We start from the raw sequence: 17,493 nt of genomic DNA on the forward strand, positions 1-17,493 counted from the left end.
TTGAGGTTTTTTTCTTTTAATGGAATTTTGCTATGGACTTATATACTAATTATTACCTATAATTTTGTTACTCATTGTGGTTTTCTTCTGTATATTGAAATTTTATTTGTATCTTTATTTAGTTATTTTCATGTTTGTTTTCGGTTTTAACCAGCTTTTGTCTACAAATTGTAATACTTTTTTGACAATAAAGCATTTCTCTCTCTCTTCCTCTACTTAAGCTTTCCATCCATGACGGCTTACTTTACGTTGTTCCTGTCATACGTAGGTGAAAACTAGATACTCGGAGATTCTGAAGCATAAACCTTATTTAGAGATCTTTTTAATGAGATTTTTGGTTCCTTTCTTATTGAAATAAAAATTGATAGCGATCGATGTTTTTGTATTTCATATAGTAGTTGCATTCTATTTAAATTCAAATTAGTCTAGAGTTGTTTTAAATACATTTTGAAATACCCACGTACATTAAAACAGTTCTCAAAATTAAATGTTTATTCACTGATTGTAAGTATCGTGGATTCGGGGATTCTCGTTTTCTCATCATATAAACTGGTTTCAATTTATGATCAAAAATATTTCTTCTAGTAGTTAAGAATACGTTCATAAGAATAACTTTAGTGAAGTGACAATTTCTTATAGGTTTATCAAAAATAAACAAGGATTTGCTTATTATTTGTTCAAAATACTAGTAGAAGGTACGTCAGTTATTTTCCATATTATTTATAAAAAAGGTTGTTTATAATGAATTCAATTTTTAAATAGTTGTTTACAATAGACATAAATTACAATATATTTTAATAATAAAATGTAGGAAGGTGAAGATTGTGTCTAATACATGGGAGATACAGCAATGTGATTATTTTTATTCTATTTTACTAAAATGTTAAGAAGTGGAAAATTTGTGTGACTTACGTGAGAGAACAGTGTAAGCATTCAACAAATTTTTTTTTGAATAATTATTGGGAATATAGGCTTGTTAAAATATATTATACAGTATAGTTTCATCTTTTTTTGATTTCCCGTAGTAATATTATAATATCAATTAGTTTTATAAAAATAACATATAATATAATTTTGAACTAAATAATATTAAATAGTTGATAGTGTTAAGATATTTAAAAAAAATTCTCCATACAATACATAATTTGGGATATCTATGTTTATCAATAAAATATATGAAGGTCAAGCTAACATTTATAAATCGAGTGCTTCCACGAAGAATTCAATTAGTTATTAATTCTCAATTAGGATTCCACTGCCACCAATCTTATTTTTAACGATTTTGTTAGAATTATCGCTTAATATATGTAGAATTTTTGAAATTCTCATATTTTGAAGATCTGATATTTTATAAAACTAATATATTAATAATTATTGTATAGCTTTATTGCATTCTTCCAATAGTCTTATAGTTTTTATTTTAGAGCTGAGATAAAACTTTACTTAGCTGTTGGATATTGAAGATATTAGTCATATAACCTCTTATACTACGAGCATACAAGTTCTTTTCTTCTTATAAATCTCGGGATTCTTGTTTGTCACTTTGCTTTAAGCTAATCCTCAATTTCTTAGATTTCACATCCGCAGGATGATGACGTGTATATCTAATGTTAGTTAATAGATCTCATGATTTTTTAGTAGGTAATAGTGAATTTTTTCTAGTAAGTTAATATAATAACTAAATTTTTGTATCTCTTTTCCCATTTTCAATTAATTATTGAATAATTTGGTTATCTGTCGTTGTTTCTGTTTATTAATAATAACTGCTTAGTTGTTTGTTATTGTTCGATCATTTTTTTAAAACTCGTTTACTATCTTCGATTATCTTGTTAGGACTTTGTCCTGAGGCCTCAGCTGCTTTCTATCAAATTCCTTTAAAATATTATGGTACAGGGTGCGGCAGCATAACTTCCTTTTTTAAAAAGTTCGCCATTTAGTCGGTAGATGTCGTAACGGAATGCTAGTGGTCTCGTTCGAGAGGGGGGACTATAAAGTTTTGTCCCGGCACAGTTCAGTCGCCATCATGCGTTGGAACAGTGAGGAGCGTGCGTTTGCCGTTGAGGTTTACTTTTCGAGCGGATGTTCTGTGATCGCAACCCAGCGCGCCTTTCGGAATCGCTTTAATTTAGCCCCCTTGGCCCCTGTCCCGGACCGGAAATCAATTGTTACGTGGGTCACTACGTTCAGACAAACTGCAAGTGTGACAAGACGAAGAACTGGAGTCCCTCGGCCCATTAGATCACCGGAGAACATTGAGTTAGTTAGAACTTCAGTGTTGCGATCACCACGGCGTTCTGCGCGCAAACATGCGTCTGCCCTTGGACTTTCCGATCGTTCTGTGAGGAGAATACTTCATGATGATCTTCATTTTCATCCATACAAGATGGCAATTGTGCAGGAACTTTCTGAACGTGACTTCAATTCTCGGAGGAACGCGTGTGAGGTTTTTCTGGAAGTCGTTCCTGAGGACGCTATTGTTTTTTTTAGTGATGAAGCCCATTTTCATTTGTGTGGATCCGTAAACAAACAAAACATGCGCTACTGGGCTGATACCAATCCTCGACAATTGCATCAACGGCCTTTGCATTCACCTAAAGTCACAGTGTGGTGTGCAATTTACTCACGTGGAATTATTGGTCCCTGGTTCTTTGAGGAAAATGAAGTCACAGTGACAGTGAATTCGCACCGGTATGTAAACATGTTACAGGAATTTTTTTTCCCACGGCTAGATGAGTTGGACTTAGGGGACACTTGGTTCCAACAAGACGGAGCAACGGCACACACTTCAAGAACATCGATGGCTGTTTTGAGGGAACACTTCCCAGAGCGCCTTATCTCAATTAGGGGCGATTTGGAGTGGCCAGCCCGCTCTCCCGATTTGACCCCTTGTGATTATTTCCTATGGGGTTTTTTGAAATCCCGTGTGTATGTGAACCGTCCAAGGACCCTACAAGATTTGAAGACGAACATCCAGGAAGAAATTGCCAACATAACGCCTGCTATGCTGGCAAGAGTCATGACAAACGCCAGAAATCGGTTTACTCAGTGTATGGAGAATGGGGGACGTCACCTAACTGATTTGATCTTCAAAACTCAGTAAAACAAAACTTTATGTATGTGCCTGTATTATAAAAAACGAATAAAAATTTTCTGATTCATACAATAAGTTTTATTAACTTTTGAAAAAAGGAAGTTATGCTGCCGCACCCTGTATTATACAAATATTCATATAACAATTTCAAGTTTATTCAATATTAGGGTATTATGAACGTAAGTACCTAACTGAGTGATATGGATTTGTAAAATTTACATATATTGGATATAATAATGAATCTAGTGGAGGATATAATTCACAAAACAAACCTTTTTCGTGAGAAAAGAGTAGGATTATTCAATATCTGATAAATAAATTTATAAAACTTTGTTTGAGGTCTCGTATTGTTTTTGTGTTTCATATTGATGTTTACGTTACGTTACACATTCTACAAATGAACTATATGAATTCGAAATGTATTGACTTTTTCATAAATTTTCAAACATTCATAAGTATCACGAAATATTTTAATATTTACATTCTTTATATTTCGAAAATCTTGTATATTTCTACGAAGAATATAAGGTTCAATGATCATCATCAACTCCGCTTTCTATGATTGAGTGGCAATTTGTTATTCAGAATTATTTGAAATCATCTGTTCGAATTAACGGAAATATTCCGTCAATATACTCAAAGAAATAGTTATTCCACTTATTTTTTGTTTACTTCATGGTTTACTATGATATTTCGCCTGGGAGTCGAAACAAAAAGTTAGGAGCCAATGTAATCATAATTTATGGAATATTTGTATAATTATTTAAAATAGAATGCGATACTTCAAAAAATAATTTTTTTGCATACGGAATCTCGAATAAATCGAAACAAATAAATTGATTACAGATTCAGAGTGAGTTTTATGTATGGAACGCCTCAATTATGTTGGAAACACCTTGTACGATTTTTATAAATTTTTGTTGTGGTGGTGGTATGGTGGTATTTACAAAGTTTTCAGACCTTTTCTTTTTCAGGAAAAATAATGAACTTTGTTATTTAAAATAGATCCCTCTATATATTTTGTGATTTTAGAAATCCTGATTATTTTTCATGTAATATTCTTTACACCACCAAATGCCATAATTTCGGAGTTATACCTACATTTACAGTATTTCCAACAAAGTTACAATAAATATTGTACATTTAGATGGTTACGATGGAATAAACTCGTTTAATTTGAATATTCTGTAATAATTTGTGTGCTAATACAAATCTCGTAACAAGATCTAGTGCCAGTAAGTAAATAAAAACTGGTGCAGTAAAATATTTATCCAATCATGGAGCAGAAAACCTTCAATAACTGAAGACAAATCGTTAAATGCTTGTGTCATGTTAGAAGTAGATCCACATTTGTGAAGTAGAAAAATTACGAATTTTAAAAATTCATACAGTGAAGGCGATTACAGCAGATACTCAAAATGTTGTCCATTTACTTCATTACAATAAGTCATGTGATTTTTAAAACTTTGCATCAACTTTGTGGTAATCGTATCTTTTAATTCCTGAATATTGCTAGGCTTGCTTTTATAAATAATGTTTTTTTAGTGACCCCACAGGAAATAGTCTAAAGGATTCATTTCGGGCGATTGCGGGGGTCAATTGATAAAACAACGCCTTCCAATCCATCTTTTGGGAAACACATTATTTAAGTATTGCCTCACGGCACATGCATAGTGAGGTGGGGCACCATCTTGTTGTAGCAAAATATTGTCGTGTGGGATATTGTTATTGTTTGAAAATTTCTAATGATGAAGTTTTTTTAAATGTAATTGAAAATACTTGGATTTGGAAATATTTGAGCTAACTCAAGTACAATATTATTTTCCAATTAATCTAAATACGTCGGACTATTTAAGTTACCCTCAATGAGAAAGGAACTAATTATTTCATCGCCTATTATTCCAACCTATACATTCAGTTTTTCGGGATATTGGGTGTGGGATTCACGCATTCAACGAGGATTGTTACGTGACCAGTTTCTACAATTATGCCGATTTACGTTTCCGTTAATATAAAAAGTGGTCTCATCGCAAAACATAACATTACTTAAAAATTTGGATCGTTTTGATTTAACATTTTTGGATCATTAGGTCCGCAAACTCTTCACGTTATCAAAATCGTCATCTTACAACTCTTGTACCAACGTTACTTTGTATGGATGGAATTTATTATCACGTAAAATTTTCGTTAAGGATGTTTGCGAAATATTGAGTTTCCTGGATATTTGTCTAGTACTCAAGTGTGGATCGTCTTCAGTACACAAACATCTAAAGATTTGTTTTCAATTGATGCAAATTTTCTGCACTGGGATTTGGATAAATCTTGTACTAAACCAGTTTCGTTAAACTTTTTTACTAATTTTCTTATAGTAGATCTTCTTATGGTATTTCGGTTAGGATATAAATTATTAAAGATATTCCACGTTTCTTGTTGACTTCTACGCCAATCACCATAGCCTAATATCAATTCGTTCTTGTTCAGATAAGCGATCCATTGTGAGTTTTAATAAACTTCAACAATGATAATTTATTTAAATGTCAAATTTGTTATAGTAGCAGTCTAGCCACCTAAATGTATTATTTTAACTTCGGAGGAGAAAAGGCAAAAGTAGCTATCCGAAATTATGGGATTTAGGTATAGAGAATATTAGATGAAAAATAATAAGTATTTCTTAAGGATTTCTAAAAATTTAAAATATATAGAGGGATCTGTTTGAAATAACAAATTTCATTATTTTTCCTGAAAAAGGAAAGATCTGAATACTTTGTAAATACCACCATGATACCGGCCGTATCACAACACCCTTGTACACAAAAATTTATAAAAATCATACTTCCGAGATAATTGGGACGTTCCATACATAAAACGCATTCAGTATAATTTTGCTGAGTATGCATTATTATAACTATTTTAGGCATTCCAACACTTCCTATGATGATCCTTTATATATTGATGATAGTTTATTTATCAAATGAAGTCGCGGCCCAAGTAGATTTTGATTCACCATGTTCAGATATATTTCATTATGAAAATCAAACAGAATCGAATAGATGGTTTGGAGTTATATCGATTAGAACTCTTGAAGACCTCACAGGAGTTTGGATTACAGTGATATTAGATCGTAGAGCAGAATTATTGGGGGTAAGTAATTATTCAGAAAAAACTTCATTAGAATTAATTCTATAATTGTTTCGATAATTTTCGGCTACAAACTGTACCTTTATGTCCAAAGTCGACAAAATCATGAATGATCTTAATATTGTGTTTCACTAGAAATGAAACCTGGTTTTATAGTTCCGGGCAGAGCTTTTTAGTTCAAAAAGTTTACAGTACAATCTTGTAATGCGGCAATTTTTTACTCCAGTTAATTATTAAGAACAAGAAAGAAAGTTTTTTCGTACAAAAATGATTTATTCACGAAATGAAAATTATTTTTCAACTATTAATATTCTAGAAATTTTTCCATTACATTTATGCATATATACATTGCAAAATTGACGGGTGGATGCCTGTTATCCAGGTGTTAGAGCTTGAAATTTCTCTTTTTATGGGATGTTTTGTTATTTTATGGTTTTTAATATATTTTTCGAATATTATGATGTTTGTTCTATTTAAATAGTTTCAAAATTACTACAGGGAAATTGTATATGATTTAACTGTTTTGTTTTTCGATGTCATGTATTTTAGACTACTGAAAAATGATATCAAAGAATGATTCATCTCTTATTCATATTTTAAAATAATTTGGGAAATAATAAAGATACCTATTTATGGTGAAGACCTTGTTTTTTGCAATTAGACCCACTACTAGAGATAACATGATCGAGAGAATACGAAACGCCATTAAAAGTATTTCGAGAGCAGAAATTGAGACTGCTGTTCAATCTACTCTTCAAAGCATAAACGCTTGTATCGAAAATCGTGGGCGACAATTTGAACATTTAGGTCGTCACTAGCGAGGTACCTTATGTTATATTTCCATTTTAACGTCCATAACGTAGTTTCCCGGTGGCAGCATAATTAATATTGATATAATAATTGGAACTATTATTTATAGAACAAGGAAAGACAATTTTGAGGAGTCAAAACATGTTAGAATCCGTTCAGTCAACCCGGAGTAATTGATGTTTAAAGGAAAATGCTTAAAATTTACACATTTCGTAAGATATCTCGTAATACAAAAAAGATATCGACATGCGCTATTCTGTTGCTAAATTGGGCTTCTTTAATATTCCTCAATTAAAACTGCATGTTTCCATTTAACATTTTTCAACGACAGGTAGATTGAAAAAAATAAATAAATAGCGCCCTCTAGCGTATACGTTACTCATTAGGTTGTTTGGAAATTATAACTCTTACATTGGTAGAAACGAGCTCTCTTCAAAAAGACTAAGTTTGCTTAGATAGGTTAAGTAGAACTGGACTTTCAGGCGTTTTTTTATAATAAAGTTCCCGCTTCCCCCCACCTCTTATATGAAGAAATAGACTAAAACTTGTAAAATCAAATATACGCTGAATATCTTGAAGACTACGATAATCATAGTTTAAATGCATCTTAATTAGGCAAAATTTGTAAATTATTCATTTTATAATTTTTGATATTTAATTACGCCCTCTGGCGATGGACCTACAACTTTGTAAATAATATCCAGGTTTTTCTTGATGTCACTTTTGTTATAACTTTTTTTCCCGAAGCTGTAATATAAACGGTTCCCGAGATATGGCCGAGAGCCATTCTTTGCGACACCCGGTACAATTAGTCAAGTCATTATAAAAATATTATCCTAAGCAACTTCATTTTACTCCTGAAACTGTCAAATGTCACCTTCAAAAATTCTGTCTATAATAATGTCCTTGTCATTTAATACACACATACTACCTTCTATCTGGAAAACAACCTCGGTATCACGAATTTTCAAGAAAGGCAATAAACTAGACCCCAATAACTATTGCCCCATTAGCCTTACACCAATCATCTGTAAGGTTATGGAATCTATAATTTCAGAATATGTCAGTGAATTTCTTTTGATCGAAAAAATAATACCTGAATAACAACATGGATTTGTAAAAGGACGTTCAACAATGACGAATATACTTTGGTGTGCTAATGGACAAAATCTTTAGATAAGAAAATCCCGACGGACATCATTTACCTAGATTTTGTGAAAGCGTTCGACCGAGTGCCAAAACGAAGATTACTGTATAAATTGGAATATCTTGGCATACGAGGTGATCTACGGGAGTGGATTGACTCATTCTTAACAAACAGAAAGTTCTGTGTGAATGTGGGAAATTGTGTTTCAGCTGAGAAACCCGTATTAAGCGGTGTTTCGCAGGGATCAGTACTGGGTCCTCTCTTATTTATAATATACGCAAGCGACTTCCAATTTCATATCCAATGCAAAAAAGATTTTTATGCCGACGATTCGAAAATATTCGCTGAATCATCTCTTCTTATAAACCTCCAAGAAGACTTGGATTCTATCTCTAAGTGGTGCTCAGACTGGATGTTGCCTCTTAATGCAGATAAGTGTGTAGCTCTGTACTTAGGCAAAAACAATCCGAGACATATATACTTCTTAAACGGTCACGTCTCAAATGAAGTGAATTCTTATAATGATCTCGTTGTTACAATTACTACGGATTTGAGTTGGTTCGAACATGTTATAAGTATTGCCAACAAAGCAAAAAGTAAGCTGTGTCTCCTCCACAAGTCTTTCGGAAGGATATCATTACATAATTCAACTCGTTTATATAAAACTTATATTCGCCCAATTATGGAGTATTGTGGAACTGTGTGGTGTCCGGAACTAGTGCAGGATAAAGATCTTCTCTAAAAAGTTCAGCGTCGATTAACCAGACTATCCTTCGAGCGTACAATACCTAGTTATACAGAAAGATAAATATAATGGATTTACCGACCTTTGAACAACGGCGTCTTCGTGGGAATATGATAATCACCTATCGCATTTTAAATTTCAATTATGGTAACTTAAGAAACATATTTAATGTGGACACTGATAATGGGCTTCAAGAAAACAGATGGAAATATTCACTTGTCGGACAAGGCAACATTTTTTGTGTAATTGTGTTTTTTCAACATGAAATCATCACCGTCTGTCAATATTTTTAAGAATAGACTGGACTCTTCTATTTTCTAGTTAAATCTGTTTTCTTTCCTTTGTAATTTTTAATTTTCTAACTAGGTACTTTAATTTTTGTAATATATATATAGATATTTCAGGGCTTATGTATCTTAGGGTCCCTACCCGTACCTTATTGTAATAATAATAATAATAATAATAATAATAATAATAATAATAATAATCTCGATTTTTCATTCGGATGTTTAAAATATCCAATTTGTTGAAAATCATTTTAATTTGAAACAACTTATTGTATATTCATTTAATTATGATCAAGAAATTAATATTATTTCTAGTGTATTCTATTTTTTAATAATTTTGTTCCCTTCAATATATTAATCCAATTTATTGAATTTCGTATATTATCCAGCACATAATTTTATATATATTTTGTTGAACTATTTATTTAGCACGATTGGTATATCTTACGAATAATCTACACCATTGGAGAAGCTCTAGAATTAGTTAATTAATATCAAAAGAAAATGAGAACACTATAAGTTCAAACTTTTTACCAAAATTTTCTCCCCAAATTTTTATTTCCACTCCAACAGAAAACCTATATCTGTATTTCTAAATATGTTTACCCAACATATCTCTAGACTTCGTTGTAATATTTTTATCTATACTTGTTTGAAAATATGTATGGTCATAACAGTTTATTTTCAACAGCATGAATGACCCAACCGTTTCTTATCATATTCACCTTATCAAATTATATATTTGACATAAAGACTATATCAAATGAATAAGTTGTTATATGTCGTCAAAATAATTAGCATAAATAAAGCTTACTTAAAATACGAGTTTCTTTGGAACATGATCAGATATGTCTTGAAAAATATAAAATTGGTGTGAGACATATGCTTTCTCTCACTTTATACCAATACCTTCAATACTACAATTACACATTCTAGTCCTCGGGCTTCGACCCATTTTTTTGATAATGACCAACAAGCTGGAAATTTGTTAATCGCTTGTTTAGATCAAGACCGACAACTTTTTCCTTTGCGAAAAACCTCGATTTTGCGCCATTCACCCCGTAGAGGGCACTAACATGTAATTTGGGCGAGTTACCAATAAATAATTACCAACTGATATTGTTTGTTGATATTTGTTTCAAACGGGAGATTATTCATTATTATTACCTCAAAGAAATTTGTCCAACAAAAATAATGCGCCATTTCCCATATCCGACAGGCTAATGATGTCAGTTTTCCACGCTTATATTAATGGATAACCAGCAAGCTGATTTTTTGAGAATTCGAAGGTTAATAAATTAAAAAAGCATGTACTCATGTTGTCCACACTTGGAACCTGCGTTTTTAACAACAAATGCATCACTGATTACCAACAGGCTGATTTTTTTACTTCATAATGATATATGAAACCTATTAAGTTTATTGGCCGACAATAATCATAGGGTAAACTTTTTAGATAATGAAAAAACACACTGCTTTTTTGTCCAGTATAATGGACAAACTGTATCTTCATTTTTGGCTTTTTCTCTTGATTTACTTACTTTAAAACAGCTGAATGTGAACATATTTATATTTTTAATACTAACTAATACTAAAAATGATAAAATTAAGCATTTTTAGCTTTCTTAGCTCAGTTTTTGGTTCGACGAATTCAGGGTTGACGTGTACAAAATTTTGTGAGTTTCTTTACAATTGTATAGAATTTTCTAAAATAATTTTTTTCCGAACTGTCAGTACTAAAATACTCGTTCATTTAGCATAATCACACATTTTTTAAGTTTACCCAGCCAGCACAAAATATTTCTGAAAGCTTTGTGAAAGATTTTAAAAGGAATAGGTGAAAGATCACAGAAATATTTCATGGTCTTTTTCGGAAATTCTTAAGAAATCCATCAATAGTTTTTTATTATCTAAGCTTGAAATCTTACAGAAATATTTCAGAAATATTTTGTGTTTTCTGGGTAGTAATATGCCTGAATAACAGAGAAGTATTGGTAGTATTCTTCAATCCGTGTGCGTGAATACAGTTCACCACGAATTCCATGCGCATGCTCATTCTTGGAAGAGGGAATTGGTAAAATATTGAATTAGTTAGCGTGAATATTGAGGGACAACCAGCTTGCTCGTTCAGTTCAGTAATATAAAATTGCAAAATAAATAGATGCTATCGAGAGTTGAGAAAATTACTCTTATTTCATGTACCTTTCAGCTTCTTTAAAGTATATAGAACAGGAAAAAATTAACAAAAAAAAATCGAGAAAAAAAAATTTATATGTTCTTTGTGTCGGACTACGTTTATGGCGCAATATTTCTCGGTCAAAGTGATATTCAGTCAGAAAATATGTTTTTCTTATAAACCCTCCCGTTGTCCGACGGTTGGTAATCAGTGATGCATTGATTGTTAAAAACGCAGGTTCCAAGTGTCGGACTCCCTTTATGGCGCGCGATATACGTCGGATAACATGAGCACATGCTTTTTTAATTTACTAACCTTCGAATTCTCAAAAACTCAGCTTGCTGGTTATCCATTAATATAAGCGAGGAAAACTGACATAATTAGCCTGTCGGACAGGGGAAAAGGCGCATTATTTTTGTTGCACAATTTTCTTTGAGGTAATAATAATTAATAATCTCCCGTTTGAAACAAATATCAACCAGTTGGTAATTACTTATTGGTAACTCGCCCAAATTATATGTTTACCACCCTCTATGGGGCGAATGGTGCAAAATCGAGGTTTTTCGCAAGGGAAAAAGTTGTCGGGCATGACCTAAACAAGCGATTTACAAATTTTTCAGCTTGTTAGTCATCATCAAAAAAGCGGGTCGTGGGCCTAAGGACTATTCGTTTTGTATGATTTCCACTCTTCGGATTTCAGTGCTTCTACATTATTTATCACAATTATCTCTCTAACAGTTGTAACACAAATAAATCAATCAGGTTTTAAGACTTTTATCAATAAATGAGCCTAATGAATACAAGATTACAAAATTCAATTGCTGATTCAGGAAAATACAAGATAATAATCAATAGGTCATAATCAACTGTGTAAAAAGTAGCGAAGAATCAAAACAATATGCTAAAATTATTATAACATAACCTAACTTAAACTAAACCTAAACTAACCTAAACCCAACCTAACCTAACCTAAGAACTTTTTTATTTACAATCTCATAATTTAGTGTCTAACCAAGTCTAAAATTCTAATTAACAAGTCTTTAAACTTATCTATTTCATTTTTCGTGCCCCAACACCGCCATTAGTACTCAATTAAATGGTCCAGGTATGTTCCCCTTCTTACCTTACGTATGCATGCAATGGTCTCCATGAAGCTACAATTCTTTGAGTGTTTACTCCTCCTCATCTTTTCGAATCTTTGTACATCCTTTCACATGTTTTAGGATAAGTGGGAATCAATGTCTCTTTATCTCTGCGATTGTCGGAACAAAATTCTAGTCTGAAATCTTTTGAGACATCCTCGATCATCCCCAAAAACCAGTGCTCCTCAGCAACTTGGTATTTCTCCTCTCACTCTACTGATTCGGGTAATGTTATATCATGACTTCTCTATTGTAACTGTACAATCAGCTACTATGTCTGACAATGGCTCTACTATCCTCCTGCACGAGCTCCTTTATTGCAGTTACATACCATCCTCATTGGCGGAATTGTACATCAAACTGTAGATACTTCTGAGAGTTAGTCTGTGTCCCTCGAACCAGAAACCTGATGCTGCACTAAGCTCATCTATTTTTGAAGATGGATGGGGCTTATAACATCTAAATGTTCCCATCGATCCTCTATTTATGTCGAACGCCTTAGGCTTGCGATGACATGAGCATTCAACCTCCTTATGTAATAACCCATGATCTAGACATCATAGTACGGCTTTTTTGGCGACAAACGATCTTTTACATCAGTCTGAAACGATTCTAATTATATTTTTCAGCTAAGTATGTGTTGAAAACAATTACAGATCAATGAGTTATAGATTCGAACCCAGAACCACAGGTTACGCACATTATCAATTTGGTTATTTGTTAGTTGCATCGAGTTGTTACATTTTCTTCACAATTGTCCATAATGATCTGAAGAAATTTTGGATCCAATTTTATGATATACCTAGCCTTGAATTTTGAATGTTGTCTCAAAATTACGACCATCAGATGACAAATCACAAACTTTGGATGCTCCAAACGACGTCATTTGCAAGCAAGAATTAAATTTTCGACTCTTACGCAAAAATAATTTTGATTCATTTGAAATGCCAGAAAGAAGGGATTTCAAAGGTTCAGGTGGAGTAGAGAGTGGCGACAATACATCTTTTCCTGATGCACAACACATGCCGGGTGTTTCATTGTGAAATTTTAACGCCTGACAATAATTGCATGTTTTGTCCATCGCACCAATAATAACTTTGGAATCAGCCGAGTAATTGATGTCTGGTTCATAATTAAATGCAAGATGAACAAATAATCGCAATCACAACTGCGCGGTTGGTTCGATGATTTTCTCCGTTTTGTTCTCTATATGAATCTATGTGTTGTTGACGTGCCACCCTGGTTCTCAATGCATTTTCTTGTCGACGATTATCACACTGTTCTCGTGCGAATTCTTTGAGCTGCATTTCTTTCTGCTCTCTGTTCGACTGATTCATGAGCTCTTTCAACACGTGCACATCGAGTCTTCTAGCTACGGGCATTAAGGTTGGATTTTTTTGGTGGCATTTTACTAAAAATAGTATTGAATTTTTAATGTGAATGAATTTCGCTGTTCTCTGAATAACTGTAAGCTAGAAGTAAAAAAAAATATTCGAAGTAATGTACGCAACAAAGACAAAATGAAGACTGATTTGAAAGAAGCGACGTTAAGTGGTATAGGCAAAATAAGACATGTATAGTGTGTAGTCTAAGAAAACATATTACATTGAAATGATGCAAAGGACAAAATTTTACAGTTTTCTGTGAAGAAATTCGCTTAAGGCGCCATCTGTTCCAGACTTATGGAAACTACGATTAATAACAACTATCAACGTTGATGATCAGTTTATTATTAATTATTGAGACCATTAATTTAAATAATAACTATCCTATCATTTAAGTTGGACTAAATTACATATATACGCCAACTTTCATGAATATCTGTTGACTCGTGTTTGAGTTCGTTCGGTACATACACAAGGACACTGAATTTTTATATATTAAGATTTAGAGTTCCCACCCCTACCCCATCTTACACATCAAACCCCACTACTATCCGTCACCAGCACGTTTCGGAAGTCTTGTGTATTTGTCATCAAAGAGAATAAGGTGAGGAGAAATATTTTATTCAACTCTATCATGTTATATTTTGGTATTTTATGCTTCTCCAGTCCAGTAATATAAATAATATAAACCCAACTACTGTTCCATTCGCGAGAAATATGTGTATCTTGTATCTACTGAATAATTGGAAAAGAGATTAAAATAAAATTAAAAGTTCACGCCGATCTACTACATATAGAATGAAGAATTATTCATAGAAGATATCACAAAATTATAGTAATTAGTTTTTTTGAATGGCTTTTCAGGAGATAATATTCCTGGAAACATAATTGCTATTCAAGATAAATTCATATGAATGAGAAATCACGATAAATGGCGAAAGTGTTAGACAGTTGGTGACACCATCTAGCATCAATGCTGTCTGTTTAGCTTTTACAGAATCAGTATATTCAGTTAGTCAACCATGTTCATGGCATTTGATTATAAAATTTTCAATATAGTGCCCCCTCACTATTATAAATACAACCTTTTACAAGTCATGGAAGATTTTAATGTGGTTGATTTGAACTTGAAATTATAAGTCCTTATACCGTATCTCAGGATAATATTAATACAAAATTTACCTCATCAAGGTAAAATCGAAGACCTTGACTTTTTTTCATTCTATTTCCATAGTTTTTTGCTTCATGGGTTATATCAATTTACCTATTATCTTATATTTCTTATGAATCACACAGAATTAAGTAAGTACATTGATTTTTATTAATAGAACACGACGCTTCATCATTTAATATTAATAGGCCAGTAAAAAGGGCTAGGAACTTCAATTTAAATTGCTCCTGCGAAATTTTTTTGAAATTGTAGGTCATAACGTGCACATCACTTATGAAGAATCTTATCACCCCCTAAGGGAGGTGCGACCCCCCCAAAATACGCGTCAAACTTTGAGGTAATTTCAGAATATCTCAGAAAATCATTGTCCTATAAAAAAAACTGTAGATTCAGAAAGGGCACAAAATTTTACAAAAAAAAATCCTTCAACAATTTCGCCAAATTGTACCGTATTCCTGAACAAAATTGTTGAAGTTAAGCGTTTTCGCAATCTGCATGACGCGCGGCAAGTTGCATTTTTTCAACCAGCGCGGGGACTAAAAATCCATTACTCCCGATAGTAATGTCCGATTTTGACGAATCTTACGTCGTTTTGAAGATAAAAATTTCAGCTTTCCATTGACATATTGTTATCTCTCATACACAGCAAAATTGCAGCTTAAGCTCTCATTACACTACTATTTCTAACTGCGTGAAATAATGTTCGAGATCACTGAAATCTTGTCTCTATCTTTGTAGCGAGTAAAATTAAAAGTTGAGGAGTACTTAATTGTTAAATTCCATAGTATTTAGTCGGTACCAGTAATGCTGGTTTCAAATACGATTATTTTCGAAAGTTCGCTTTTTTGGGTTATAAAATCTTGACAGAGTTGATAATTTCAAATATTGATATATAGGAATAAGCGCACGTATTAACATGCATCAAAGTGAAATCTGGAGGGGAATATTTATTCTTTTTGAGAAGCTTTATAAAAATGCGCTTACTCGCAGGGATTTTAAATAAAACTCATTGAATCTTGTAGTAGCTGAAAACATACTCTGTCGACGTTTACTCACATTGCATCTTATCCGGGGGAAAATAAAATCAGTCCTTGCTGGGACTTCAATACACCCAAAAGAACTATTCAGCAATGTACCTGGGAGGAACGCATTCAAATTCTTGTACCTGTACATTGTCGGCCGGAGACCTAGACCGAGCGGCAGCAGGTGGGCCACTGTATGTGTTGTGTCTGTGTGTGTGCCGGCCGGTTGCGCAGTGGGCGGTCTACTACAGTACTAGCAGTAGCACGATGTAAACCCGACGCTCAATCGACAGTTATTGCATTTTTTAAATGTAAGTTTCGAGTACATGGTTTTGTGCAAAAATGGTGAGTCTAATTTTATGTGTAATGAAAATGATGAGACTTCTAGCTTGACAATTATATTAGACAAAATCCACGAATTAAGTGTTTGCATGTGCATTCTCCTGCTGTGTTATTTTATTTGTCAGGTCTGTGTTTCATGTCCAACCAAGCTCCACTTCATATTAAGTATTGAAATTGTAAGATATGAGTTCCATGTGTATATGAGATGGATGTGTGTTTTCAAGTGTGTGTGTATATTGATGTCTGGCTATGGTCTTTAGTTTTGATTGAATAGTATTTTCAAAGGTGCAACTAGGATTTAGAAGGAAACGTTGAAACTATTATTGATATTCTGTTCAATGAAACTTGATCAATTATCTGATAAGTAAGTATATTTGGTGAGATTTTTATGCATTGTTTCAGAAATTTGATAGGGGAATTTGAAATTGTTGTGTAGCCGAGCAAGTTTTCTCAAGTTTTTAGTGCCCAGTCACAGAGGATATTACAATACCTGACATAGATGTTTACTGGATATTGGCCAGGTTTCAAAGGTGTAACTGTGAATCATGAGAAAATGCTCAAACTATTATTCAGATTTTATTCAATGAAACCTTATTAACTGTCTGATAAGTATACTGTGAGAGAGTATACGTTTTCGCCATTTTAGGGGGGGTAGCACCCCCCTAAGAGGGTAATAAGATTGTTCCTAAAGGGGTTAACATTGTTGCAAGGAATTTCATTCTATTTTTCGCGTTCATTTTCATTCATATTTATAGCCCAAAACTGATAAATTGCACGTTTTTTTAGAGAATACCCCCCAAAAATACGTTTTTTCTATTTTAGGGGGGGTAGCTCCCCTAAGAGGGTGATAAGTTTGTTGGTAATTATTCAGAAAACTGTAACGACCACAAAGCAAAAAAATCGTAGGAGCAATTTAAGTTGATCTTTTGGGAGAAAAATTGATCTATTTACTGGCCTATAATCTTATGAACATTTTTTTCTGCCAATATAGATTATTTGTAAGAGTTTTTTCTTATAACATTTATTCTTTGATTTCG

General features: G+C 32.9%; 1 protein-coding gene across 2 annotated transcripts in view; it reads left to right on the top strand.

Annotated features, from left to right (window-relative positions):
• The first annotated feature begins 472 nt into the window (after positions 1-472).
• The window catches only part of LOC130895313 (transmembrane protease serine 11G-like), a 47,822-nt gene continuing 30,801 nt past the window's right edge, over positions 473-17,493 (top strand). The window contains exons 1-2 of one of the 2 annotated variants that reach the window (XM_057802539.1): positions 473-695; positions 6,006-6,232. In XM_057802539.1, the coding sequence (XP_057658522.1) occupies positions 6,023-6,232 (210 nt within the window). In that variant the 5' untranslated portion in view covers positions 473-695; positions 6,006-6,022. Of the gene's footprint in view, positions 696-756; positions 926-6,005; positions 6,233-17,493 lie in introns of those variants that run through there. The other variant, XM_057802540.1, reaches the window with a different exon arrangement.

This window comes from Diorhabda carinulata, chromosome 6 (assembly GCF_026250575.1).
Source record: "Diorhabda carinulata isolate Delta chromosome 6, icDioCari1.1, whole genome shotgun sequence".
Taxonomy (NCBI): Eukaryota; Metazoa; Arthropoda; class Insecta; order Coleoptera; family Chrysomelidae; genus Diorhabda; species Diorhabda carinulata.